Here is a 27,674-nt window from a genome sequence, read left to right as displayed (position 1 = left end):
CATTAATGCATCTACTATTATTATCTCGAATAGGTAAATGAGTAAACTTAAACACATGTTAAATACTTTGGAGGCAAGTAAATGCATTTAGGCTGCATTATCTAATTTTGTATTTGTACTTTGTTAATCCAGAAGTGCATTTAGCAATAAATCCATCTATAAAGAGAAATAATTAGAATAAAATAACATAAGTAGAGCACATCACAGTGTTGCAAACAAAACTGCAGCAACAACATGCCAACATTATTAATCCACAGTGACAGCAGTTGGAATAAAAACGCCACAGAAACTCAAAACAATCAAAGAATACAGTTTGTATAAGTGCAGTTAACAGCTCTGGGTTTCCCTCCCATCACTAACAATACCCACATTTTAAAAGATTATATGAATATAGATACTAAAGAGCTTCCTCATGTGGCGCAAAAGTGCACTGCAGAAATAAATGCTGAAATTAAAGACATAAAAAGAAGTAGTGGAAATGTATTTGGTGACCAGATCAAATCTTCTGCTGCTGTACGGTGTCGAGTCTTTACACGGCTCGTCAGTGATGTATAATGTTTGTGAATCATCAGATTGTGACATGAGCTGAGATCACATGTTTCCACATTGTGTTGCCATTTCCTGACAAAATTTGAATTTGCCCAATTTGCAATGTGCTTTTAAATAAAATGATGCCAAGTTAGCTCCTGTATGACCTTTTCTTTTTTCAAAATACTTAAGAAAAAGTGAAGACATATGGAATTATTGCACAAAATATGGGAGGAGGGGAGTAAATGGTGCACAGTGGCTCATACTGAGCTGGTTGTGGTGTCATATTTCCGTTTTACAGACAGTTTCCTGTTCAACGAGGTGATAAATTTCCTTTGCACAGTGTCTTTCTTTTCCCTCCTAACCACATGTAGCTGTTGGTAGCAGGTCGCCATCGTCAGGATTAATCTCACTCGAGCTGGACTTCTTCTGGAGGGTCCTGAAACTGAGCTCAGCTCGTCCATCCTCGTTCGTCCTCGTGCTGCTCTGACATGCTGCTTCTCAGGATGCTGGGCGCTCTGGTGCTCATGTTTGCACTGCGTGGTGAGTGATAATGATGCTCTGTAACGGATCTTAAATGTTATAAATTATTTCATTCATTATTTTGTTATCTATTCTTTATCTTTTTATTAATCTGGCTTGGGATAAAAAAGTTTTAAAAACTCTTGCTTGCTTCTAGTTTCTATATCTCCACATGCTGTCTGTGCTAGGAACTGTCAAAAGAAACTGAAAAATATATACTAGGTAATTATATTTCATACAATAAATAATTTCCTTTTAGTGAGATTATTCATAGTTGAGAGGTAGACAAGAAAGATGTGTGTAGCATTTGACTTTTTAGCAGAATAAACATGAACCAGAATGTTAGAAATGGGAGGGTGAGGTGTTATAATGTTTGTGGTTCAAACTTCCATTGCATTTCGTGTGACTTGTGTAAACCGCGCTGTACAGAGGATACGTTGGGTGGAGTCCATTTTGAAAATAAAAAGTATTACAAACGTTCTCATAGTCCCTCATAGTGTGAACACAGCACACATGGTGCACAGACATGAAACAGAAACTCTGCCTGAAAAGTACTTAAAAACATTTCTACATATGAGCTGTGCTGTTTTATCACAAACCTTTAGTTTGACCGTTTCAATATAATTCATATTATATATTTTATTATATATATATATATATACATCTTGTTTGTTATGTTTAAAATTGGAATTTTCCTGCAAGTAACAAAGTACATTTCTGAGGTACTTGTACTTTACTGGAGTATTTCCATGTGTACTACATCACTTGTCAGAGGGAAAGACTTCACAAGCTGGCCATCAGTATGTAAAGTAATTAAATCAATAAATTAAAGTGATGAATACATTAATGCACCAATAATCCAATAATGTAATTTATATCATTCTTGATCATGAGTTTTACTTTTGGTACTTTAAGAATATTTTGATGCTAATACTTGTTGTACTTCTTTGACTGCAGGACTTTTGCCTGTAAGCAGGTATTTCTACACTGTGGAGTTACTGCTTTTAGTCAAGTGAAAGATCAGAGTACTTCCTCCACCACTGGTATCCTCTGAACACTTTATTCCTCAGCTATGAGGCTCTACGTGCATAATGTGTCTTCCTTTTTATCAAAGTTATCATGATCACAATGACACAGTGACTTTGCACTGAAACATTACAAACTGCAGTGAGCAAGAATTCAGCCTTACACACTTCAAACTAACTGAGTTACAAAATGTCTCACATGGTTAAATTAAAAACATTTAAGAGCACGAGGTGAATCACGTCAGACAGTTAAAATGATACAGAATAAAGGAATATAATACCCAGTAATAAAGATAAGAACAATAACGATAATAATAAAATTGAAGACATGTTGGCAGCGTTGATAAAAGATGGTCAGTGATGTGCACACAGCAGCCACCAGAGTGCAGCAAAGTCTCCTGTTACAGTCCAGTAACAATATCACCTTTGGTCCATCAGCAGACTCAGGCAGCTCGTGCCCCCCTGAGCTCAACCCCCTCACCCTGGACGTCCCTATGGTGATTGGAAGACATGGAGAGGATGTCTTGGTAAACTGCACCAGCACAGAGGAGGATCATGATGGGATATACTGGAGCATTAGAAACACAACAGGGACGTATGACACTGGCATTGAAGATGAGAAGAGATTTAACTTATTGCTGTTGTCTCTGTCAGACTGGAATTTAACAGCTGAGTGCAAAATAAAGCTGAGAAGCTCTTATGAATGCAGCGAAAACCTTGAAATCATCGTATATGGTGAGTGGAATTTCAAATGAATATAATACATTGGAAGAAAGATCAAAAACATCTAAATAACTCCATCATGTTGTTTTTGTTTTGACAGAGAATCCAGTCGTTAACACGTTTCCTGTACGCCATGAGAGCTCAGTGGTGGAAGGGTCACTGTACGAGCTGCAGTGTGATGTCCTCGAAGCTGCTCCTGTTCAGAACATCACTGTGAGGTGGTACAAGGACAACAACATCATCCAAACAGACTTTTTCTACAACCACACAGAAAAAGCACCAAAGGAAGTGTCCTCTACTCTGATAGTCAACATGAGCAGAGGAGACAGCGGAGCTCAGCTGAGATGTGAAGCTCAGCTGGACTTTGGGCTGAATCACCCTCCACTTCCTGTTGATTTTGCTGAGCAGCGCCTGGTTCCTGTGCACTGTAAGTAGCCACCCTGTGTTTCCAGACTAACAGAACTTATTTTTTGCATCTCTCATCATTGATTTTTAAATATTTGAATGGATAAAACCCTGTGTTTGCCTCTTCAGACGCTCCTGAGCTCAAGAACCAAGCGGTTGACTTTATCCATGTGAACGAGGGGGATGATGTCAGTCTGAGCTGTGGAGCCGAGGGGAGGCCGCCTCCTGTCTTTCAATGGGCCTGTGATGGGGTGAATGTGTCGCAGGACACAGATAATGTCAACGTCACATTTGTGAGCGCCAACACAACCTGCAGCTGCAACGCCACCAACTATGTGGGAAGCATAGTCAAGCAAATCCATATTAGTGTCACAAAAACAACCAGGATGGCGGCCCCTGCAGCCATGACGACGCCTAAGGCATCAACACCAAGAGGTATACGCACTGTACATTAGTTTAGATATAGAATATGTTTCATTTATGTCTATTGTGCACCTAAATGCAGCTCTGATTGAATATGCTTGCTTTTGAACCGCAGATTGCCCCTTAACACTGACACCTGCTGAAATCATGGTGAGGTTTGGAGATCCGGTTTCAATCAACTGCAGCACATCAGCTGCAGATGCTGCTGGAATGGGCTGGGAGGCTGTGATCGGAGGCAAAGCGTTAGAAACTTCTCGTTCTGTCACCTGGATGGTTGAAAAAGTGGAAGACTGGACCCTAAAACCTGAATGCTACATTAATCTGGAAGATGGTCGCCAGTGCACTGTGATACCAACCATCACTCTTTACAGTGAGTACAAGTGTGTGGACGTCTGTCTTCATCAGGAGAGGATCATCCTGCAAAGGGTGTAACACGAGGACGTAAAGTAATGGCACTGAAACGGTGCACATGTGGAAGAGGTGTGTTACAGACACACCCCTGATACCCACACTGAAAAGAACACATAGTCTATTTAAAGCCGCGTTAAAGGCATTAAGGTTAATCACGCACAAATAATCAGGACAGGCGTATCAAAATATTTAAGAGATCTCTTGACATTTGAATGAAAGTGAGATTACGCTATACATTGTGACAGAGAGGAAGCCGGGGGTGGATTAGTGAGGCCCAAGGGCACAGGGGGGTCTAAACCAGACCAACTTCTTTATCATTTTTAATCAAAGATCAAGAGCTTAGTTTGTCATGTCAGCAACAGAGCCACAAAATAATCCCAGTGAAAAACTGAAGGAGCAGACAAAGTCTCCATCGTGATTCATTTGTTAATATCAGAGGTGGCTCACACTTCTCTTAAATGTGACTGAAACCAGAGTATTTATGTCTCATTATGGTGCTGGTGGGGTAAAACGCTAAAACACTAAAGGCTGCTCATGCTTTGTGAATCCTTGAAGCAAAGATCTGAATATGCTTGTTGATACTAACGCTGCTGTTGATGTGCAGCTCTTTACAACAGTGGTCACAATTTGAGGAATATCTGTACATTCGTCTTTTCCTACTCTTTCCCTTTGCTTCACCTACAGAGACTCCCGACACCGTGTCGGTGTCTACGGTGAATCCCGGCCCGATGGTGCAGGGCACAGAGTACCTGCTGACCTGTGAGGTCATCAACGTGGCTCCTGTGCAGGGGCTCATGGTGAAGTGGTACCGAGGAAACCAACTCGTGCACACAGAAAAAGATTATCTCATCACTGAGGTGCCCTTCAACAAGTCTTATTCTCTGAAAGTCACTCCTCACAGAGATGACAACGGAGCAATTTATACATGTGACACTGAGCTGCGACTTGGACCAAAAGGCCCGGACGTGAATCTAACTACAACCTCGCCACCGTTCACTGCTGTTGTACTCTGTGAGTTTTCCACTCATCTTCTCATTCTTGTGTTTTCTTTATTTGATGGAGCGACAGCTGCTGTTTGGCTGCTTACACCTGGTCCAGTGACACAGTATAAAGAACCATAAATGCATATTCAAATGAATGTGTGTGTGTGTGTGTGGAGGCTGAGCGGTTTGGTTGTGGATTTTTCACTCAGGAGAATCGAATGTGAAATAAACAGTAAATGACACAAAATCATTTGTAAACTTAGTTAAATAATATACACTACTCACTAAAAGTTAGGGATATTCGACTTTCAGGTGAAATATATGGAAAATGTAAAAAGTGAATGCTACAGTGATATTATATCATGAAAGTAGGGCATTTAAGTAGAAGCATGCACTGGTGATTTTATTCATCTTAAACAATTTATTTGAAGAAAATCTACCAACAGTGGTAGGTATACCACAACAAAACATGTTCAGTGTCTCAATAAATTGGGACGTGGCCAAAGGACGTCCACTCCTCTCCTTTCTGTGACTCTTCCAGTCTCTGTATCACTGTTCCAACCTCCTGATGACACTCTGTGACCCTCTAAGCTCAGTGAACACCTCCGTCTGAGGACTTCCTGTTTGAAGCCTCCAGTGTTGAGGTGCTGCTGATCAACTGTTAGGTGTCGTCTTGGTCTCATGATGTCAGAATGTGAACAGCAGGATGAGGAGGACTGTTTAAATACCAATTCTAACTGAAGCAGGAAATGTATTGGTGGATTCATGGATCAAACCTGTTGGGAATGTTGCTGTTAAAACACTGAAACACTGAACAGTTGGACATGTGCATTCAAAGGTTTTAGAGAAGGTCACATTAAGTTCACCTGGAAAGGTTAGAATGCATTTTAGGTTCATCCTGAAATTTCACCTGAAAGCCGAATATCCCTAACTTTTTGTGAGTAGTGTGTATCAGTTTTCGTTTATTATCATCAGCTTGGTTAGGTTTAGGCACCAAAACTATTTGGTTAGGTTTAGGAAAAGAACAAATACAAATATAAATGGCACAACATAAATATCTGCTTTCCAACATACACCTTGAGGAGCTAGCCAGGTGTAAATAGTCTTATTGACTACTGACACCTGGGTGCAAATAGCATCTGCCTTTTTTTAAACTTGCTAAACACACCAAACATATAACATACACCATTTTGACTAATTCCCTCTGGTGTTTAATTGCAGATGAGCCAGTGATCCAGGCCTGCCCGGGACGTTACTCTGGTCTGGAACATGAGTTCAGTTTGGACATGGTGCCCTGTGGAGCTGATGGGAACCCTCCACCCAGCGTTCAGTGGTCCTACCAGGGGGAGTCCATCAACGCGTCTAAGCATCTCACCAAGACTCACTCAGGGAAGCACACAGCTGAATTCGTAAACAGCCTCGGCAGGATCACCACCTCTGTCGACATCACGATCGAATGTGAGAGCACCAGACTTTCATCGACATATAGACGCACATAACTCTCCATGACTCCCCTGAAGATAAAGTGTTGATCAGTTTGTGTTTCTTCTGCCATTGTTATCCATTCTGACCTGTATTCTGATCCAATGTTCACAGACCCTCCAGTGGCCTGTCATAAGCACTGTGAGGTCAAAGAAGACAGTGAGCTCCCAACCAGGTGTAAACCAGAGGGAGTACCTGAGCCCATCGTCACCTTGTTTAAAGACAGCAAAGCCATGGCCGCCGCACAGCGCTGGACAAAACATCACAGCGGAAGCTACTCACTCAGAGCCACCAACACACACGGAACAGCCAACTGCGAAATATATCTGGATGTTTTATGTGAGTTTTGATGTTTCAAACTACAAAAACAGTCCCTGGATGTTGTTTTGTTGCTTTGACGGTGATTATAAATGATTCGGGCTCCTTGCATCAATAGAATATGGACTTAAGATGAGACACTATGGGCAAAAACACAGTTCTTTCATGCATTGGTCAACATGTCCTCTTTCAGACTAGTGGAAGGAAAATGTCCAAAATATACATGTATGTGTTTATCTTACTTCACTCCCAAGGCTGTTTTCTCAAAATGATTCCTCCCTATATTCTGAAGGCTTTTACAGTGAGGTTTGTTCATATATCGTTCATTTATAGCATATTTTATTACTAAAAAACAAACAAAAAACAGACAAAAATTGTGTTTTGATGGCTATTGACAGTATTTTCTGATCTACGCAGTGATAAAAACACACATCCAACATTTCTGCTGTGAACCCCTTTGGCTCTAAAGAAGAATGAAACAAGAATTTTAAACCTGAGTGCATTTTTAATTTGATAATGCCTCATTTGCATATTTACACATACATTTTCAGAACACCTGTAATACAAAAATATTCTTCATAGTCTAAGTAACCAGCTGGTTGTGTTAAACTAATGGTTGTCTATCAGTGGGCAAACACAAGTGATGCATCATCAATAGAAAGGAAAAGGAAAGAGAACGATGAGGGATGGCGAGGGAAGGAGAGGAGGAGAGAGTGTAAATGTTAAATATATGATAAATAAAAGGACCTGATGCTTTCCTTCAGTACACAGAATAAATGAACAGAAAATCAAAGGCTTAAAATACAAAAGTCTGTTTCATCAATTGAATCTGAAGTTTGTCATCGATTAAGATCCAAAAGATCTCGATCTTGATCCTCTAGTTATTCTCACTTCTAATATTTTTCACAATCATTATCACTTATTATATCATAACTTGTTTAGTATTTCTAACACTCTGTATCTTATAGTTGCCGTGTTTCCACAAACTGTAATGCTACTGCCTGATCCATAATGATGTGGGAGTCTGAATGCACTGATCAATACTGAATAATGTATTATGTCCTGTCCACAGACGCCCCCGTGTTCGATGAGGGGAATCACAGCAGGGAGCTGACCCCTGGTGAGAATGTGACTCTGGTCTGCCGTGCTGAGGGCAACCCTCCTCCTCAGGTCCGCTGGAGCTACCCCTCTGCAGCCAATGTGAAGGTGACCTCTGGGGGGCGCCACGAGACCATCATCATCACAGGAGCCACGTCTACCAACACTGGGGTTTACAACTGTGCTGCCACGAATAAAGTTGGGAGAGTGACAAGATCTGTCACGCTGATGATGAAAGGTATCTGCTGAGCACTTGTGGAGGATGTTCACAGCGAAGTCATCGCTGGTGAGGCTGCTGAAAAGTGAGAAGCATAATTTCACTCTCTGCTGTTTTCTCTTGTTTCTCTCACAGATAAAACCAGTGGGATCTCTTTAGTACTCATTTGTGGCTTGTTAATTCTTCTGGCTCTGGTCATCCTCATCCTCATCATCTTCCATAAACAGAGGAAGAGCCACGGACAGTACAGTTTCGTCCAGGGCAGTGCCAAGGATGGCTCAGATATCCCCATGACCCCTCAGTCTGGCAGCATGCAAGCTTAGGATGTGTATGACCTGCTGAATAAGAACAATCAAATGAGCCTGAGGACTGAAAACTAATTTAGATAATTGGATGAGTCATTTGTGTTGCGTGGCAACATATAAACCTGTAAATATTTTGTGCAAAGGTGGAAGGTATCTGAATTATAGAACTCTTCTTATTAGTCTAACCTTTTTCTAATTCCTAAATAATGACAAACTCCAGTGTTAATGTTTTTACTGTATAGACTTGACACTGATCATCTTTTTATGTTTTTATTTTCTCCTTTCTGCCATCACAGTGCAGCCTGGGTTGATTTTTCATCTCTGATCCCTTTTGTGTGTGTGAAATAAACATAAAATGTTTAAAGGTCATATATATATATATATATATATATATATATATATATATATATATATATATATATATATAAAGCATTGTTGTACAGCTACATGATAAACTGGGGGAAAACATCACAGGGGTGATTGATGGGTCATTATTAATGAATGTTGTTAAGTCTCTCCAGCATCAGTCAGTGTGTTACAGCATCACTTTCAGACATAAAGTATCCTGTGATGATGATGATGATGATGATGATGATGGTGATGGTGATGCTGTCAGGTGAAAGGCCACCACAGGTTATATTATCAGGTGAGACAGCTCACAGTGTCGGACGCAGCTCGGAGCGCGCTGCCCCTTTAAGATTTAGGATTTGGGAGTGACGCGGATGTGAGAGCGAGTTTATCCCTCTTTCCTTCGCTATGAAAAATATTTGGACAAACTAGAGCAGAGGCTGCCAGCTCCAGATGATCGGCTCATTATGATGCTGGTGTTCGTTATTTGTTGAGGGAAGCTAAACCGGAGTGCGCAGTGGTTACGACTGATTTATCACCTCGGGATTATCGGGCCGCCCTCCTCCGAGCTGCTGGGATAACTTTGGAGAAGTTCTTTGTATTCGGGACAGTCAGACAGCTTGGCCAGCAAGCTGAACATGGACTGGGGCACGGAGCTTTGGGTGAGTCCGGCCTCTGGCTCGCTTTGGTGCTAATAGCTACTGTCCGGATGGCGATCGTGCGTTTTGTTTGGTAGTTTGACGCCAGTTAATGAGGAATAAATGTCTGGAGAAAGACGCGGCTGCAGCTTCGGCTCCGTGGCTGCAGGCTCGAGCTTGCACGGCGGTGCGTTCACGAACCTGGTTCCATTTTCGGACAGGCTACTGTAGCGTTTAGTGGTTGAGACAAAGAGTTTCAGTTAATCACGCACGGACTAGATGTTTGGCTTTGGGTTTGTAACCTGCAGGACTGGTGTCTACAGTGCACGAAGCAAACAGCTGTGAAAGTTACTTAGATTCAAAAGTAGTTTCCTCTAATTTCAGACATAAATCACCTACAGGTGATCAAATCTAGAGGCACTAAATTAAAAACAACTTTTCCATATATTTCTACATATTATATCACCAAGATGACTGAGAGTCTTATGGGACACATTCTTAACTTTATAATAAAAGTTGGTCTCAGGCTGAAAGTGTTGTTTATTCTGCACACAGAGTTTTTAGGTGGGTTGTTCCCAGCGGGGGGGGGGTTCACTGTTGACAGTCTGGCACTCCTTGCATCCATAGAGATGAAATCATTTGCCCTGACAACAACAAGCTTCATCACTGATGGAGTGCCTCATGTGCCCACCTGAGAGGATTATTTGTTCAACAAACAGTGAGCTGATTTCAAGAGATTTTCCAATAATGTGTGACAGCACTGAGTGTGTGTGTAAATAGATTACTTAGGACATGATTTTTTTTTTTTTATTGGACTCAGTTGATATATATGTATATCGTGTATATATAGCAATAAAAATGAATTGCTTCAGCGGGTCATTTTAAATGATGAGGGCTGTTTCACGGCCAAAACAAATCAAGGTGCTGCCGTCTGTTAGCTGATAGACTGTCGGCCACTTCCTGCACATAAACAGTGGTAACACTACCCAGAATCTAAACAAACCCTCACCGTGTATCACACTACCCTGACTTTTGTGCCAGCCCACACATTTGCAAACACTCACACATGCACCTTCTCCGGGAACCTGAATATGTAAAATGGAGCATTGCAAAGATGAGGATAGGGAGGTTGTGACCTCATTACATCTCCCCCTAGGCCTCCTGCCTCGTCCCTTTTCCATCCTACGTGCTGGTGCAACAGCCTAATTAGTTTTGCCCTACTTTGATTGAGTCAGAGAAACATCCGCACCCCAGTATTAATCAGAGGCTCCATCTCTGTATAGGAGTTACTCCTGCGTGAAGCTGTTTCACTGGTTTTAAAGGAAACCACCCACACAAAGCCAGTGTTCTGTTTCCACACAGTGTGAAATACAAATGATTACGTGCCGCTGATGTTTTTGTACAATAGGCTCATTTGACTCTAGCCTCACCTGTTTGGTTAGACAAAGCCCTGCAGGCATAATTGGCTCTGTTAATGTTTGGCTGGAGAGTCATCCCTTGGGACAAGTCAGCTCTGTGGCATCTGTCCCCTGATTGTCGGTAATCCAACGGCTATTTTAAGGCACAAGTTTGCAGAGTGCGAGATCAGCGTGCAGGCATTAGCTGTGATAGTGAGTGCTACCAGGGCAGTCCTCAGAGCTGCAGTGGGGCAGGGCTGGTCGGCCCAGGCCCCTAATTTTCTAGAAGACAGGGTGAGTCAGGGCTGAAATATCCACCATGTAGGTCTGTGACTCTCAGGGTGACTCCTGTAGAAGTTATGTAGCATTCATTTGATGCCAGTCCTCGCTCTGGTATTACTGGAAGTGCTGGAAGGTGAAGTGTAAAGGACATGCTGGATGCTTGCTAGGTTCAGATAAGACCTTTTAAGGCCTCGACATGAAGCATTTCATTTCATCTCCTACCCTAAATCTGTGCCATGAAAAGAGGACGTGGCTTTACTAATTTAGAACAGAAATCCAGTGTTTAGCTTACCCATCAAAATTGGCAGCAGGGAAGCTACTGGATGCTGTGATGCTGTTAAATGTTCCTGAAGAATGCAACACAACATGTAAACATGACTCAAAGTCATCATAAAGACATGGAAGGAAGGCTGGAGTGATCAGTGAAGTAGCCTGGATTGAAGCCATAGTTCAACCACAAACATGACATTTGCTGTTCAGTCAAAAGCGCGACAGGAGTACTTTCATACACAAACTGTTGATGATTTATGAAAATCAGTTCAGTGCAAACCCAGCCTACAGGGACCTATAAAGATAATTGTGACTGCGGCTTTGGATGGTTATAAATCGCAGTTGTCTGAAAGTCACTGGAGTTTGACGAGACGATGATTATGATTATGTCTTTGTAAGCTATTTTGATGGATTTTAAGAGAGTTTTAATGAGGCTGGTTTTCTTCTAATCGGGGCACTCTTGTTTTGAATCAAGCCATCACAGTTAATTAACAGAGATTAGCAGATGCTATTTTTTTCTGTCATCTGTAAAAGAGCGCATAGTGAAGCTCATCATGCCGCACTTAACCTGAGAGACATGCCATTTATATCTAGAATCATACACTCATGTCTAGCCTGACTGGATCCTTGAAATAAAATCAGTTTACTCCAATAATTTGGTCTTTTTGACATAAGAACACACAAAACAACAGAGTTTATTGTGTAGACTCCAGTCACTCAGCTACTTCCAGCATTTTAAATGTATTTAAGATGCTACTTTACTATATAAACAAGAAGCAATAGGGGGAAAAAGTAAAATATGTTGTTTATTCCCTGGTGTGAAAACTGTAGACTCAACAAAGGGTGAAAAATAGTGTTTTGTTTTTTTTTTTGTTGGCACCACGCCAGGACACAACTTCCTCCCAATATTCCTGACGGCACGAACGCTCGAACAGCATGAACAGCTCTAATGAGTTACATCATGCTATGATACATATGACTGAATGATATAACTCTAGGTTTATTGCCAAGTAAGTTTTACAAAGGATTTGTGTTTATATATTGCTGCATAATCAAGAAACACAAGTATAACGCATAGAATAGAGATACAATACAGAATATGAGAAATATTACAATTCAAAAAAGGCATTAAAGAAAAGATCTATTCGTCACAGCTGGGATGAGTCGACACTGTTTTATAAAGGCTGTTAAAGCTGTGATGCGTTTTATATCTCAGTGATGCACAACTGCTGGGCTGTCGAGCCGTCTCACCTGAACCTGGTAAGTTTTGTCAACACTGTTAGTTATGCAATGTGCAGCTGTGCAGCAGAAAAGTGTAAATGCTGGGATGAGATTCAGTATTATCAGTGGAGTGGGAGACAAAACGCTGTTGTTTGGGCACCTCCCCAGTGTCCAACCTACACAGACGGTACACTGACTACAGCTTCCTCCCCACCAGTCTCCACAGTCCATGACCTTCTGTTGCTCACGCTGCCACAGCCCAGCCAGCAGTCACACAACTGAATATGCAAATAATAGATTCATCTATGCAAATGGCTCCTGGATCAGGAGATGAGATCAGTTTCTGCTATGATAGATTTTCCATGATATGATGCAGTTACACTCCTCTTTGTCAAAACTTTAGGTACCAAAAGTTTCATCCTTCCCAGAGACAACGCCACAGGGTTTGGCCATGAATCTACAACTCTGTAAAGCCTCAGCTTCCATTTAACTGCTTCTCTTCTTTCATATTCCTCTACCACATCCTGCTGTGTCACTCTGGGGTTGTATAAAAGCTTCTGAGAGGCTGGCAGCAGCAGCAGCAGGCCTCGACCACCAGGCACCGCATGTTACCACCTGCTCTTCTTCAGGCTTACACAGTTTTTTATATCTATAAAGTGTGTTTGGGGTTTCTGGGTAAATCCAAACAGGGTCAGCGGCAGCATATTAACCTTTAATCAGTGATGACTCTTATTGTGTTTTATGTGCTGTATAGATAACTTTACTTTTCTCTTCTGTTCCTGTGGTGAGTTGATACTGGACTGATGCTCACATTCAGTTCGTTCGTGAATAAATTAATTCTTACACTTGAAGACGGCTGCATTCAAACCCTAAAATCCTTCCTGCTATTCCTTCTCTTCCGTCTCTACCTGCAAGTCAAACACAAGTCGATTAGTTTCCACATCTAAGGAGAAAATCTGCTGTTAACACAAGCACCCCAGGAAATTGGAAAATCTGTAGTTGTATTGACCATCATTACTTCTGTTCCGTAATTAATGACGCTAAATGAAACCCCTGACGCCGTCTATTGGTTAGACGTCGCTGTGGTGATGGATTGCAGGCCCCTGTCTCAACCTTTAACTGTGCTCCGCGATTAGGCTAAACGTCTCGTCATTTATCTGGGTTTTGTCTCCTGTGTTTTACCTGAAGGGACGGACGGGTAGAGAAGAACATGGCCCAGCTTGTCAGGAATCCCCTTTCAACATGCTGAGAAAGCTTGAGGGAATTGTTTGGAGTTTAGAGTTTCGAGAGAAGGTTGGCACAGATATCGTCTCTCACTCCAATCAGACCTGTCTGAGCTTGAAGGTGTCATAAAGTGCTCCACCAAAGGAGGAACACAAAACACCTCCTTCATGCTGACAAAATATCCAAAGGCAAAGTCAGCAAATGGAGTTACACTGCATCAGATGTCTGTGAATGTGACACTAGACATGAAATAGCCTCCAAACACCCGGCAGTTCATTTTAGTCCTGTGTGTGTGTGTGTGTGTGTGTGTGGGGGCATGAGAGTGAGAGCTGTAAGTCTAGCACTATTTATGTGAACTATCTGAGTCCTGCTGCTCTGTCAAGATGACATCTGGGGCTTTCTAGTGATGTGAAAAGACAAGATGAGAGGGAGATGTGCTCAGTTGGCTCGTCACAACTGTGGGAATTTCCAGAACATGTCTTTTTTTTTTTTGACAGTGAAGCAGTTAAGTGATCAAATGTATGAAGATATAATGTCTCTGTTCTTCATTTATAGTTAATGTAACTATTTTAGAGGTGTATGCTAATTCTAAGCTTCTTCTTCTTCTTCTTCTCCATCAGGAAATGAAGCGCTGATTGAGGCAGGAAAGATTTAGTTAAGAATTACTGAAGGAGTGTCAGACTGTGATATTTGTTTTCTCTTACATCCCAATTACTTAACTTGAGTAATTTTCTTTCTTCTTGGTCTCAGGAGGTCAGACAGCTTTATTAATAAGCTGCTCATTTAATGATGTTTATGGTCTGTCACATTGTTGTCTAGATTACCACCCCGAAACACTTCACTGCACAAAGTACAGCAGGATATCAGCAGAGCGCCTCCTTTTTCCTGCCCGTGGCCCCGTGTCCTCTAGCTGTCCCCTCTCCTGAACAACATGGACGCCGCATGATTTAAAGCCTGCCGGAAGTTTAGAGACCGTTGCCAAGATTTTGTGCACATGTGGAGGGCGTTTGTGGAATCCAGAGCGCAGGAACAAACGCTCATGTGTTCAGTTTATTACCCTTCATTCAAAATTAATTTAGATGACCTCAAACTCAAGCGGAGGAGCATCCCTCTTATTACCCACGAGTTAACACATGTTCCGTATCCGCATGTGAGCGCTGGCTTCATATCTTTTCCTTATTTGTCTCTCGTGCTCCTTCCTCCAGGACCAATATGACATCATTGAGAAGCACACACAGTCTGGCCTGGAGCTGGTGGAGAAGTATGTGAAATTTGTGAAGGAGAGGACGGAGATTGAGCAAAACTATGCCAAACAACTGAGGTAGGCCTCGCTCTCGTCGGCGCTCTCCCCTGCTGTCTGCTTTTAATGCTTGTGTGCGAGTGTGTTGCTCAAATCAGCTTGTACCAGTGTGAGCGTGTGTGTGTGTGTGTGTGTGTTTGCAAGGATGCACGTTTAAAAGGCTTGTTTATGAAATGTTTGTGGGGTCTTATGACTACTTTGGGACAGAATCTAACTTGTCTCGGAAACACTGGCCTCATTCTCCAGCGGCAGTGCGCTCGCTCTCTTTCTCCCTTCGTCTGCGTTGCTCCCTCTCCCAGTTGTCTCCCAGTCTGCATGCCCACATGTGCTGGTAGTGCTGAGCTCTGCTGTAGGGGAGAGGAAGTGGGAGCAGACTGGCACATGATAGACAGGATGTGGTCAGAAGGAGAATAAAAGAAGGAAGAACTGCTACTTTAATAAGTTCATAGTGGACTGTTGTTTTTAATGCTATTGTGCAAGAACAGTTAAATTTAGTGAGATTTCTTTGAATGCCATCAAGAAGTTGTTACGTATTTGTCTAACCATTCGTTTGATGTGCTTTCACTGCCCACAGGAACCTTTCAAAGAAATATAACCTAAAACGGACCAACAAAGATGAACCAGAGTGCAGGTGAGCCTTTGTGGGTTTGGTAGCAAAGCCTTTGTTAAAAGAAAACTTAAAGAAGCAAAGAAACTGAAGCAAATGAGTTTCAAACTGTCAGCAAGTGTGTTGTCATTAGTGGTATCCTGCTGTTGGAGCCATTTAAATGCCCCTAGAAGGAAGCAGGAACAAGGAAGTCATGAGCTTCTTATTACGATTTGGCTTCTCTTTGAGCCTGTATCATCTTATCAGCGGTCCCATCGCTGTGCTCTTATCTCCCCACCCTTTCCTTTCTCCTCCTCTTAAATGGTAGGTTGTCCAGCTACCAGGCGTTTTTGGACATCCTGAATGAGATGAACGACTACGCGGGGCAGAGGGAGCTAATAGCCGAGAACATGATGATGAACATTTGCATCGACCTCACTAAGTACCTGCAAGAGCTCAAGCAGGAACGAAAGATGGTGAGCTGGACTGTGTCAGGCCAAGGAAACACCAGATAAATCAAATTTAGCATGTTTTCACAGGTAAAATGGTTTTAAATCAGAAATCCTGCTTCAGATACACAGGATCCTTAAAAGGCAACTTTCCAGCAAAACAATGGTTCCCACAGTCTTGTTGTTTACCCTCTGATACACCTTCATCTGTGGCCTGTCAGCTATGTTGTAACGGGCTTTGGGCCATTTTTGCTTTATGTTTATAGAGTGTGAATATTTGAATAGTTTACTTAATCCCTCTGCAAACTCCTTCATCTGGTATGGATGACAGAAATGAGAACACATAGTTCAAGGTCACTTTATTGGAAGTCTTGTTTTGACCGACCTTCAGCTCTAAAAAGAAATTATATTCAATTTATTATAATAAGAGTTGCACATTTCTCACGTTAGGACCTGGAACAGGTCTTTTTGCCATTTTTGGTTAAAGAATTACTGAAATGACAAGTTAATTATCATAATAGCAGGTAGATAAATAAATTAGTTGCTTGCTTGACTAATTATTGGAGCTCCTCCGGAGTGTGTGCAGACTAGTGCAGCACCACATTCAACAACAATAGGCCAAATGAGATTTTAAGTTTGCAGCACACATGCTGCTGAGGAGGAGTATAGATACAGGAGATGGACAGAGGGAGATTTAAAGGGGGAGTGGAGATGTGGAGATCTCAGTGTTGTGGCAGGGAGAAGCCTTACTGGGTGTCTCCGGGGGGAGCCATGGTCTGAGCGGTGGTGTGTCATTTTTCTATGAGGAATGCATTGGCCCCGTCCCATTGGACGGCAGAACAGTGCAGCCGTGTACAAGCTCTCGCTGCAGACGTGATGTCTCAAACAGACACACTGGTATTTGTTTTCTTGTCTGTTATGCTGTGTGGCTTTTGGAGGTCATTGTTTATTCTGTGTCTGTTCCCCTGCACATGGCTGTCTCTCTCTGTCATCTGACCCGCCTCCCCTCCTCTCACTCGGTCTATTTTTATGAATGTCTGCAGTATCTGATGGAGGCCAAGAAGGCCCAGCAGAGTTTGGAGAGCACCTACAAGCAGCTCGACAGTGTAAGTCTAACAGAGGCGTCAGTCATTTATCTTGTTTCATGACCACATTTTCTACTGTGATAAGCAAAGCTGCGACATGTTTGTCCCTCTTTTAGTTTGTTGTTGGGTTTACTGTGAAAGATCTGTAAGCAAATGGCTCCACATGCACTGTGGCTGGCCAGGTGGCTATATTTGTCTGCAGTAAAAACAGATGGACTTAGTGGAAAGCAGTTCCCCATTTTAGACTCCCGTCATCACTCCAAGACCTATTTAGTTGTGACTGGGGATGTTACGATCCCAACGGCTCCCACCCTCCCACATCCATCTTTTTTAGAAAAACTCTGCTCAATACGGTAAAACCTCCTCAGACTTCATTCAGGTAAATACCTCACTTAGCTGAATGAACTTTTTTTCTTTTTCTCTCTGCTCACCAGAGTAAAAAGCGCTTTGAGAGGGAATGGAGAGAAGCGGAGCGTGCAGCGCAGTACGCAGAGAAGACTGATCAAGACATCAATGCCACAAAGGCAGACGTTGAAAAAGTAACGGGCGCGAGAGATCTACATTTTAAAGACTGTTTATCAGATGCACTTGACTAACCTGTTTTCTCTCCGTGTGTTTCTAGGCCAAACAGCAGGCTCATATGAGAGCGCACGTAGCGGAGGAGTGTAAGAACGACTACGCTGCTCAGCTGCAGAATTTCAACAAGGAGCAGAATCAGTTCTATTTTAATGATATGCCACTCATTTTCAATGTAAGTGAATCAGATGGGAATATTCCAGCCCTCAGCGTTTACTTGGGTTGTTAATATTTCCGAAAGTGAGAACTGGTTTGAGTTGCCAAAATATTGTTTCGCATGCTGAAGTTGTGGCATTGAAGCCGGAGCGGTAACAAGTATGTTTTATATGCGTAAATGACTAAACTTGTATTCTTTTTTTTTGTCTCAAGCTTAAATAATCAAGTGTCTGAGCAACTGTTGTTATGTGTCCACCAGAAATTACAGGATCTGGATGAGAGGCGGGTACAGAAGTTGGCTCAAGGCTACATCTTGTTCTCAGACACAGAGAAGCATGTGATGCCTATCATTGGCAAGTGCCTGGAAGGCATTACTAAAGCTGGCACTAATGTTAATGAGAGGAATGTGAGTTGGTCTCAGAAATTGCTAAATGGATTTTAATGTTCAGCATGTCTTTGTGCAGCCCATTTGTTTTAACTGCTCTTCTGTTTGAAAACAACTCTTGATTGCTCTTTTCTGTAATTGTCTATTGCAGGACTCCATGGTTGTAATAGAGCAGAACAAGTCGGGCTTTGAGCGTCCCGGAGATTTAGAGTTTGAAGACTACAGTCAGGGCATCAACCGAGCCTCATCTGACAGCAGCCTGGGGACGCCCAAAGGCCCCATGGACCTTCTGGGAAAGAACCGGAGCAAAAACTTTTGGCTTTTCAGCAAAAGGAGTAAGGTAGGACATTCCACGCTAGTGGAGCACATCAGGCTGATTTAACCTCACGCTAGAAGATTTAGCATTATGCTTATAGATGCATTAGCAGCCTCCCCTCCTCATCAATGATGAACAGCAGCAGGTTTGGGTAGTGCGGGTGGGCAGTGGGTGGCTCAAGGGTTAGCGTTTGAGCTGCAGAGCCAGGAAATCCCCTCTGCAGAGAGCACTCAGGATGGACCTGTGGTTGTGGCCACACACACACACACACACACACACACACACACACACACACACACACACACACACACACCACATATATATACGCAACCTCATCTCTAAAGCTCAGTATGATAATGCATGAACTCACTCACACACACTCCAGCACCTCTGGAACAGGTCCTTTGCATGACTCTGTCCCTGGCTGTGACTGAATACCCCCCCCCGAACACACACACACACACACACACACACACACACACACACACACATGCCCCCTCCCTCTTTCTGCAGCATGGTTTCCAATAGGTCGACTAGCAGTCAGCATTCTGCTGTGCTTGTGCTTTTATCAGCACGGGGCCCAAACAACATTGAATTTTCCTCTACAGGCATCCACAAACACACTGCTCCCATTATACTGCCCAGAACCTGCCATTATGTCTCTCATCACAATAAAATCTTTGTACCAACAGTGGGGATGACACCAGGTCTGCCAGGTCAGAAAACTGGATCAGGTCCAACCACACATTCATGCTATAGATGTTGAGAGTCTATTTGGGTCAGTAGAGCTTCACTACACTGTAAATCATGGGTCTTATCTCAAAGGAGCTGAGCTCCAAAATTTAACTGAGTAGCTGACCACTAACCAGCTCACACCCCCTCGCCCTCCTCCTCCTCCTCCTCCTCCTCCTCCTCCTCCTCCTCCTCCTCCTCCTGCACTAAGCGATCCCTTCTTTCTACCCTGCAGTGTTTGCTTGTTCAGCGCCTCTCTCCTCTCTGCATGTCTTACTGGCTGTGCACTCTCCCTGTTCTGTGTATGTGTGTGGCACCCTGCTCTGTGTCACCAGTCATGCTCTCCCAATTAGGCCTCCAGGAGTTCGAATAGGAGGCAGATTATATTGGCCTGAGTGAGCTTTTGGTTTACGTCTGCCCCCTAAACATTCCCAATCTTAGCCGCTCCTGTACTTTGACTCCCATAACTCTCGGGAAAAGTAGCACCTACCCAGTAGAAGCTCACATAATAATAGTGCTGTAATTCCAGCTCTCAGTATTTGCACAAGGGACGCTGTTGAAGGGCGTTTTAGACGTTCACTATTGAAGACCTCCTGTGTGGTTTAGCTAATAGATCCCACCCCCACCTTTCCACATAAATAAACACTGGGGGGTTTCACTGTAGGTCACTGCAGACATGTTTTCAAGTTAACCTCTTTCTGAGGGGTCACACAGGGCATTCATCAAGCACCAAAAATCTATACACACAATAGACACTGTGGTAGTAAAGCAGGCTATTTATAACAGCCGCGCTGATATATAATTGATATTTATCTATGTGGGTCAGACTCTGATTGAGACGGCTAATTAGGCAAATTCAGAGTGCTGTAACCAAGCTAGATGGCTTTAAATAGCTTTGCTAGCTCTCAGAACTGTCATATATAAATAAATACAAATAAAAAGTTTTAAATAAGCCCACTTTTACCCAATTTGGAAGTGAAAATCCAGATTAATGCTCTCAATTATCTGTTCTGTTCATCATATGCTTTGTGAAATGTGTCCTCTCTGAACTGTGGAATGAGTGGCTGCTCCAAGCTGAACCACAAAGTAGCTCTTCAGTGTTGTTAATGTTTATTTTCAACTGTTTGATCGGTTTCACTCCAGTTAAGTTCAGATAGCTGGGCTGTGATGTGACGCCCTCCTAAATGAGCTGTAAAGTTGTGTCTTTGCCATAGACCGTATAAAAGAAGTGGACGTAGCCTCCCTGATGTCGCCCATCGGTTTGTTCACCGCTGTTTTGAGGCCTTCAGTCTGGCTTTATCAGAGGCGCCATCTTGGTTTTTTTGGAGCCACAAGTTCGTCAGCAGGTAGCCCCGCCCTAAAGCTCCCCCCCCGCCCCTCTTCCTGGTCTATTTTCCACTAAATGGGACCGAAATTTACTAAATGAACCTCTAAACAAGCGACTGAGACCATAAATTAATTTGTTCATTTGGCTCATTTTCTCATTGACTTCCATCCAATCAGACTTCTGTTTGTTTGGAGCCAGTGGAGTCGCCCCCTGCTGGACATTAGAGAGAACGCAGTGCTAAGGCTCCTCAGCAACGTCTTCACTTCTTTTATACGGTCGATGGTCTTTGCAGTGTCACTGTATCTCTACAGCGAGGCTGGAGTGACATATTGTCACCTGTGACGGGTGAAACTATGACGATAAGAACCAACCTGAACGAAATGAAAATGTCTGTAATCTATTTAAGCTCTTAAGCTCGCTCCACCCTTCAGGCCAGCTGGAGCTGGCTGCAGGTGTTGGGCAGCTGTGGCGCACCGGTGTGGGAGCTGATGTTGGTTTTGTCTTGTCTTTGAATTTGAGGTTTATTGTGTTAAATGTGCGTGTTGATGCCAAAGAGACAGAAGTGTGTCTGTGCTGCCGAGCTCTCTGGGCTCGTGTGTTGTCTTCCTGGCTTTTTGGTGTGCTTTAAGGTGTTGATGGTGTCTTTTTCTTTCCCTTTTCACCTTGTTGGTTTTGTCTTTCCCGCCTTCCCTCATTTTCCATCCTTCCACCCCCCCCCCCCCCATCTCCCCCATACCGCCCATCTGCCTGCATACCTCATGCTCGGGTGCTGGTACTTTGGTCTCGCCCCGCCCGCCCCAGCTCTCTCCCTCCACGCTCCAACCTTTCTCCACACCCCCCGCCCCCTCGCCCGCTAACGGACCCCCTTCCCCAAAGTTTGGCCGGGACACCCTGTCGTACTGTTTGAAGGAGATCAATAAGACAGTCAAACCCAGAATCTCTTCCTTCCGGACGCTCAGGAGATCGGTGAGTCCCCAGAGGAGAAGGTTTGGGTGCCAGGAGGCCTCCGCTCATCAGGGCTGGCACATCATCCTGTGTTCCTGCCTCTGCAAAAATAATAAGACATGAATGCAACTATTAACATGTAGCACAGATCGTACTGCTCACAGTGACTCTTCTGCTATTTTATTGATATCTATATGTGTTATGAATATTTAAGAACGTCTTTTTAGGATGTTATGAGACTTATCTGTGCATACGCTGTTTCTTTTTCCCCTCAGAAGTTTACTCCAGAGAGGATCACGGTAATACGGACAACAGTGTTGGTGTGGGGGGGGGGTCTCAGCTGTGTGACACATAAAAAAGGCCACCTCTCCATTACAACAGCTAATTTAATAATAATAATTATTATCATTATTTGGTAATTATTACTCTGCAGGAGTTTTCGTGTGTGAACATTCAGCTTCCAGGATCCTGTCATGTGTCGTGAGGCTCGTCCTCCAGAGTTTGTGTTGGAGAGGTGGCCACCTGGTGGTGGAGCGCGGGAGGAACGCCTGGTAGCACAAGAGGAAACTGAGAAACTCGTAACCTAATTTCGAAACAGCCTTAATCGTCTCTGCACTTTCTTTAAGTCACCTTTTCCGTCCAAGATCTTATTTGCTAAAAAGAAATCTCCCAATCTGAAGTAATCGGGCCGTGCTGTGTTATATTTGTTGGTCCATGGGTGGTGGTTTTGGGTTCAGCTCACTGTTGCACATGAAGTTTTACATGAATTTGGAGCCTAACAAATGTGTAATCAGGAGATCTGACACTAATGTTTTGTCGGTTAAACCTTTGAGCTGAACTCAAACCGCAGGCTTGGTGTTCCTCCCTCTGTTTGTTTTCCTGTGGTTATGAAACTGCATGAGTTAAGTGTTAAGTTGAGAGTTAACCCACCCTCCGTGTGACCTTTTTGTAGACTGCAGCGACAGAGGACTTTGCCCATCTTCCCCCAGAGCAGCGCAGGAAGAGGTTACAACAGAAACTAGAGGAAATTTGCAAAGAGTTGCAAAAGGAAGCAGATCAGAGGTGTGTTTGTGTGTATGTGTGGGTATCTTTCCACATATTAATAACCCTCCTTGTTAGAACTCCTCTGGTGGGAGTGTGGATATAATATTCATGCAGTGCACATCAGTGTGTAGAACTCTGTGGTGTCTGTGTGAATGTTTGAATTGTTTACTCAGCCCTCAGGTCTGCAGGGAACCAATTTCTACTGAAAGTCACTTTCCCCTCTTCCTTCCTCATCCCTCTCTCCCCCTCTCTCCCTCTCCCTCCTCCCCCAGTGAGGCCCTGGGGAAGATGAAAGATGTTTATGAGAAAAATCCTCAGATGGGAGACCCTGCTAGTCTGGCATCCCAGATCAGCCAGACATCCCAAAATATAGAGCGGCTCAGAGGAGAGCTCAACAAGTATGAGGTAACCCCCGACCGCATGTTGTTTATTCATATCGTAAGATCATCCATTTCATTTCCAGGCCTAAGTTTTCCTAAGTTGTTAACATATACACACTACAAGGTCATAAGGCTCTTTAGGATTTTATTCTAACTTCAATAATGACGATCTCAACTGTCCATTTAATATATTTTGAGGTAATCAGATTCCTTGTTGTTCACTGTAGTATTTTAATATTTCACAAGGGGCTCTTTAGTTCCACAGTGTTAATTTTAACTACTGATTAGGTCATTTAGTGCTGAACCAACCTTTTACCTGTTAAAACTGTTATTTAACTTCTGTAATCAGATTTATCTGTCATGTGCTTTGGTTTTCTTTGTTTTCCTCTGGTTTGGGAGCTCCTACCAATGTGGGGTGTGTGTGTGTGTGTGTGTGAGTGACTGGACTGTATGAATAAACATGACTTGAGTGATCTTTCTTGAATAACAGACAGGATTTAAGACGTGTTCTCTCCTCTCCACTGTGGCTCTCTGATGTAGACGTGGCTGGCGGAGGCGGGAGGTCGAGGGGACACACTGCGCTATAAAACTCACACGTTCAACAACAACGGAGCTCATGATGTGCACAGGTAGCACGAAGTTCTACTGATCATGTTGTCTGATCTGCGCAGGAGACGTATGTTTTGTTTTTTGTTTTCTCTCCAGCCCCGACGGCGCTCACTCCGACGAGACCACTCCCGATCCCTCCCAGGCCATCTACGCCGAGTTTGATGATGACTTTGAGGACGAAGAACTAACCGCTCCCATTGGGAAATGCACCGCCATGTACAACTTCCCTGGTACGTCTCGGGCTGTTTTAGCCGACTGCTTTAATCCCCGCTGTCGAGGAGCTCATGTCCATGAGGGCGAGGACGTGTGAAAAATTGCTCAAATGTCACGATGAAAGGTTCCTCTGAACTTCAGCCGTGTTCCTGGAAATCAGCGACCTTCCCATAAATGTGACTTGTGAAGTTTAGTACTGTTGGTGTTATCTAGGTAAAGAACCTTTGGGTTCTCTCGGTTACAGGAGCGTTTTTATGAAGCTTTCACCTTTTCAGTGAAAAGTTAGGGAGTTAGGGCGGTGTTTGGTAGTAACAAGTGCATGGAGTGTGTTTTTAAAAGATCCTATATTATGCAAAATGCACTTTTTATAGTCTTTTCAACATAAATATGTGCCCCCAGGGTGTCTAGAGTCCACTAAACTAAAAAGACCATCCGCTCTGTTTTCGCATGCTCCATCTTTCAGTAAACGCCTGAAAACACACAGTTTGTGTGTGTACGGAAACTGGAACATGACTCGTTGTTGGAGGCAAATAATTTTCTGTATGTATTAACGGGCACAGGCATATTTTCTACCATGTAGTTTGTGTTTCAGGTGCCAGTGAAGGCACCATCTCCATGCAGGAGGGGGAGGTGCTGGCCGTGGTCGAGGAGGACAAAGGGGATGGTTGGACCCGTGTCCGAAGGACCAATGGAGATGAAGGCTACATACCTACATCCTACGTCACCATCAGCCTGAACAAATGATCGACGTATGAGGAACAAGAGAAGAAGAAAGGATCCCTTCATCAAACTGTATGCAGTTCTTCCAATGGGACCAATCGTAAAGAAGCCACAGCACTATGGGCGGGACCACTGGCGTATCCAGCCGGGGATCCAAATAAGGTGCTTTGATTTCTTGAGCGAGGCGCAGAGCAATGGTGCTGACGGAGAGTCCCTCATGGCGTACATTACTTTATCGTAACCCCAGTTAGCTAAGCCACCTAAACCTCCAGGTTATTTTACTTTATGATATCATGTCACAATAATTTTTTGGATTGGTTTAAAAGTGTTGCATGGATCTTGGGCACCATCACGGTACGAGCGCCCGCCTCGACCCACAGCCTAATACGGCATTACCTTCTGAATGTGAGAGGAAGAAGAGAAAGAGGAGGAGGAAGATGAGTGCTGCTGCCATCTGTACACTGAGTGTTAATACCAGTTATACTTAAGAGGAAGTTACCTCACCGGTTTACCTTTTCCAGCGTAAAAAGTGACCAGCTCTGACCCACGGCGGCCCCCTCCACCGCTGAACCTACAATATCTGGCCTGTTATTTCAAGCGTGACACTTTTCTAGCTTTACTAGCACTGGGAAGACGCTTGGCACCGTCGCTTTGCTCACGGTTGGACTTGAGATCTGGAGTGTGACGGTTTTTTACGGGCTCCGCTTTTGGGCTTCAGTAATTTTATAAGACCGAAGGCGTGGACGGCTCTGTCGTCACGGCAACGGCCGCTCAAACACTCCACAGTGTGCAGACAATCACAGCCATATCATCATTTAGGCTCATTTCCAACCTAGAGCAGTAACAAGAATCTAGCCGATGTTTTCTAATAGCTACAACCTGAAAATTGTACTAAGGATAATTTATTACAAATGTGTTTGTTCTATAAATAAAAATTTCAAGTTTGACAGAAGTCGTACTTTGTATTAAGGATGTTCTCACGTTGTTCTTTCCCCCTTGCACACATAGTGGATAGTCTGTAGCCACAAAAGGGAGAAATAATGCACAAGTAAGATGTGCTACATTAAGACTATTGTATTTATGTAATAAATAATATATATTTTAGCTATCACAACACCACTATTGTCTTATTAGCTTTTTAACCATTCAAATAAAGGTTGTTGCATTGTGAGAGAAAACAAAACGTCTATAAATATGTTGCTAAAACTCATTTGTTTGGATTTCTGTCACATCTTGATCCACATTTTGTTTGTTTTTTTCATGTTATGGAAGCAGTAACTGCTCATGTGTCCTCAGTGCCTTTCTGGTCAAAAGCATTGTGTAAATACCATTTTTTTTTTTGCATGTAAGACATTTTGTTTTTCCAAGACTTAATAAATGTTAAACACATTTAAAAGTTAGATGTGGTTATTTCATTTCTGGACTTGGAGAATAAATTTGAAACATGGTGTGTGTTGGTAAAATTTGTACGATTTCTTCATTGTTTTTTTTTATTTGAAGTCTATAAAGTAATTTAAAGGGTATTGACAGCCATTTTAACGGTTTTGTCCCCTGGAAACTGGGGAACTTGAGTTTATGGTTTAATAGGAATAAAAATGCGACTCCATATATTAAGATTTAAGATTTTGCCGGTCAGAGAAAGTTCACTGTAAATTCTGCAGATATTTGATAGACTTCTCTTACGTCCGTAAACAATAATTGATCATTCATTTCATATCGATGGGCTTGATCTGTTGAATGCACAGAAATAACACGGCCCTCAGGAAACCACAATGTTTTATCTAGTACGGTGTGACACTCCACCCACACCCACCCATTCCTGCTGCACTGCAGCTCAAATGTTCATTTAAAGGTTTAAAGGCTAAAGTCAAATCTGTCCTCATGTATGACTTTGTGGCACCCAACCATAACCTGAACATTTCTCACAGCTCATCACATTTCATAACTGAATTTCAAAATATCACAAGTGAGGCGGGTGTCATTTGGCAGCCTAATAAAATCAATTATTGTATTTTTAAAGTGTATTTTTAAAAATCCTCTTAAGTGGTATTTAAGAGAATAGAATGTAAAATGTGGTAATCCTTTTGTTTTTCTTTATATGTGTATATGTAATGGAAGATGTGTGTGTTGTAAAGTACTAGTGTCATGTAATCACATGTGGGATGGACGAGAAGTGGCACGACACATATAATTAAACTAAATGACACGACATTTTAATTAGTCAGTGTTTTGGCTGCCTGCTTGATGAATTTAAATTGCATTGCAGTAATGAGAGCGTAGCTTCCTTCTCTTAAGGCTGCCACTGTCTCGGGGGTGAAAGGTCCTTATAATGAAGCCTCTGACAGCTGAAGACAAACCTCCACTACCTTGGTCTCATAATGACAGAAGCTGAGCCAGATGCAGCTCCCTTTCAGTAGGTGGCACTGTTGCATCATTTCTTAGGGAAGCGTCATAAATCTGCCTTCAACTCCCCTCTCTGCATAATTGTGTTTTCAATATAGGCCATGCATTTGCATACCTGATGAAATTGCGCTAGCTTCAAAACCATACTGTTTATGATGACTAATTAAATAACCTCAAATTAGCATGCGCCCCACTTTCATACTCACCTTATTCGCAACAGCAGACAAGTGAGGAGGAAGACACTGAAAGTGAACTTGGTCAAACACAAGATTTGAACTGAATACTGCACCATGTCTGGGGGAAATTAAAAATCATCGAGGGGGAGAGATGATGGAGCCCCGCACAGCCGAGGGAGCGTCCATCAGTGCTGTGCTGTGGCAGTGACTGACTGGTCAGATGGGTGAGGAGTCGGATCATCATTTGTATGCACAGCCAATAGTCTGAAGATGCATTAAAGGTCAGCCTTTCAAAAAGGCTACTGGACCAGCCAACATCCTGCGCCTGCCTACAGCTGGGAGACAACACTGCATCAGAGCACCTCAGCTCAGCCTGGTGGGGACATTAAAGAAGGAAACCCACAGTGAAAACCATAAAGAAGAGAGTAAAACATCTGCTGCAGTGCCTGCTG

General features: G+C 43.0%; 2 protein-coding genes across 4 annotated transcripts; both read left to right on the top strand.

The window, feature by feature from the left end:
* The first annotated feature begins 916 nt into the window (after positions 1–916).
* Positions 917–10,297, top strand: LOC139216723 (intercellular adhesion molecule 1). Its single transcript, XM_070847940.1, has 10 exons — positions 917–1,071; positions 2,514–2,810; positions 2,899–3,225; positions 3,333–3,638; positions 3,742–3,996; positions 4,722–5,048; positions 6,242–6,478; positions 6,617–6,841; positions 7,893–8,156; positions 8,271–10,297. Exons 1-10 carry the CDS (start codon positions 1,020–1,022, stop codon positions 8,456–8,458), a joined length of 2,478 nt encoding a protein of 825 aa, XP_070704041.1. The 5' UTR covers positions 917–1,019; the 3' UTR covers positions 8,459–10,297.
* On the top strand, positions 9,313–26,039 carry trip10a (thyroid hormone receptor interactor 10a). Of its 3 annotated transcripts, XM_070847941.1 has the most exons (15): positions 9,313–9,450; positions 15,026–15,141; positions 15,695–15,751; positions 16,035–16,182; positions 17,199–17,261; positions 17,675–17,779; positions 17,863–17,991; positions 18,232–18,378; positions 18,509–18,697; positions 21,534–21,698; positions 22,630–22,739; positions 22,994–23,126; positions 23,642–23,730; positions 23,807–23,940; positions 24,516–26,039. In XM_070847941.1, exons 1-15 carry the CDS (start codon positions 9,427–9,429, stop codon positions 24,665–24,667), a joined length of 1,761 nt encoding a protein of 586 aa, XP_070704042.1. In that variant the 5' UTR covers positions 9,313–9,426; the 3' UTR covers positions 24,668–26,039. The 3 variants fall into 3 exon arrangements, with proteins under 3 accessions (XP_070704042.1, XP_070704044.1, XP_070704043.1); XM_070847943.1 differs by lacking the exon at positions 21,534–21,698; XM_070847942.1 differs by lacking the exons at positions 9,313–9,450; positions 15,026–15,141 and adding an exon at positions 15,455–15,518.
* Positions 26,040–27,674: the final 1,635 nt, after the last annotated feature.

The sequence above is a fragment of the Pempheris klunzingeri genome, chromosome 17, assembly GCF_042242105.1.
Source record: "Pempheris klunzingeri isolate RE-2024b chromosome 17, fPemKlu1.hap1, whole genome shotgun sequence".
Classification (NCBI taxonomy): Eukaryota; Metazoa; Chordata; class Actinopteri; order Acropomatiformes; family Pempheridae; genus Pempheris; species Pempheris klunzingeri.
The sequence above is the reverse complement of the archived record's forward strand: the minus strand, read 5'-3'. Positions and strand labels throughout refer to the sequence as shown.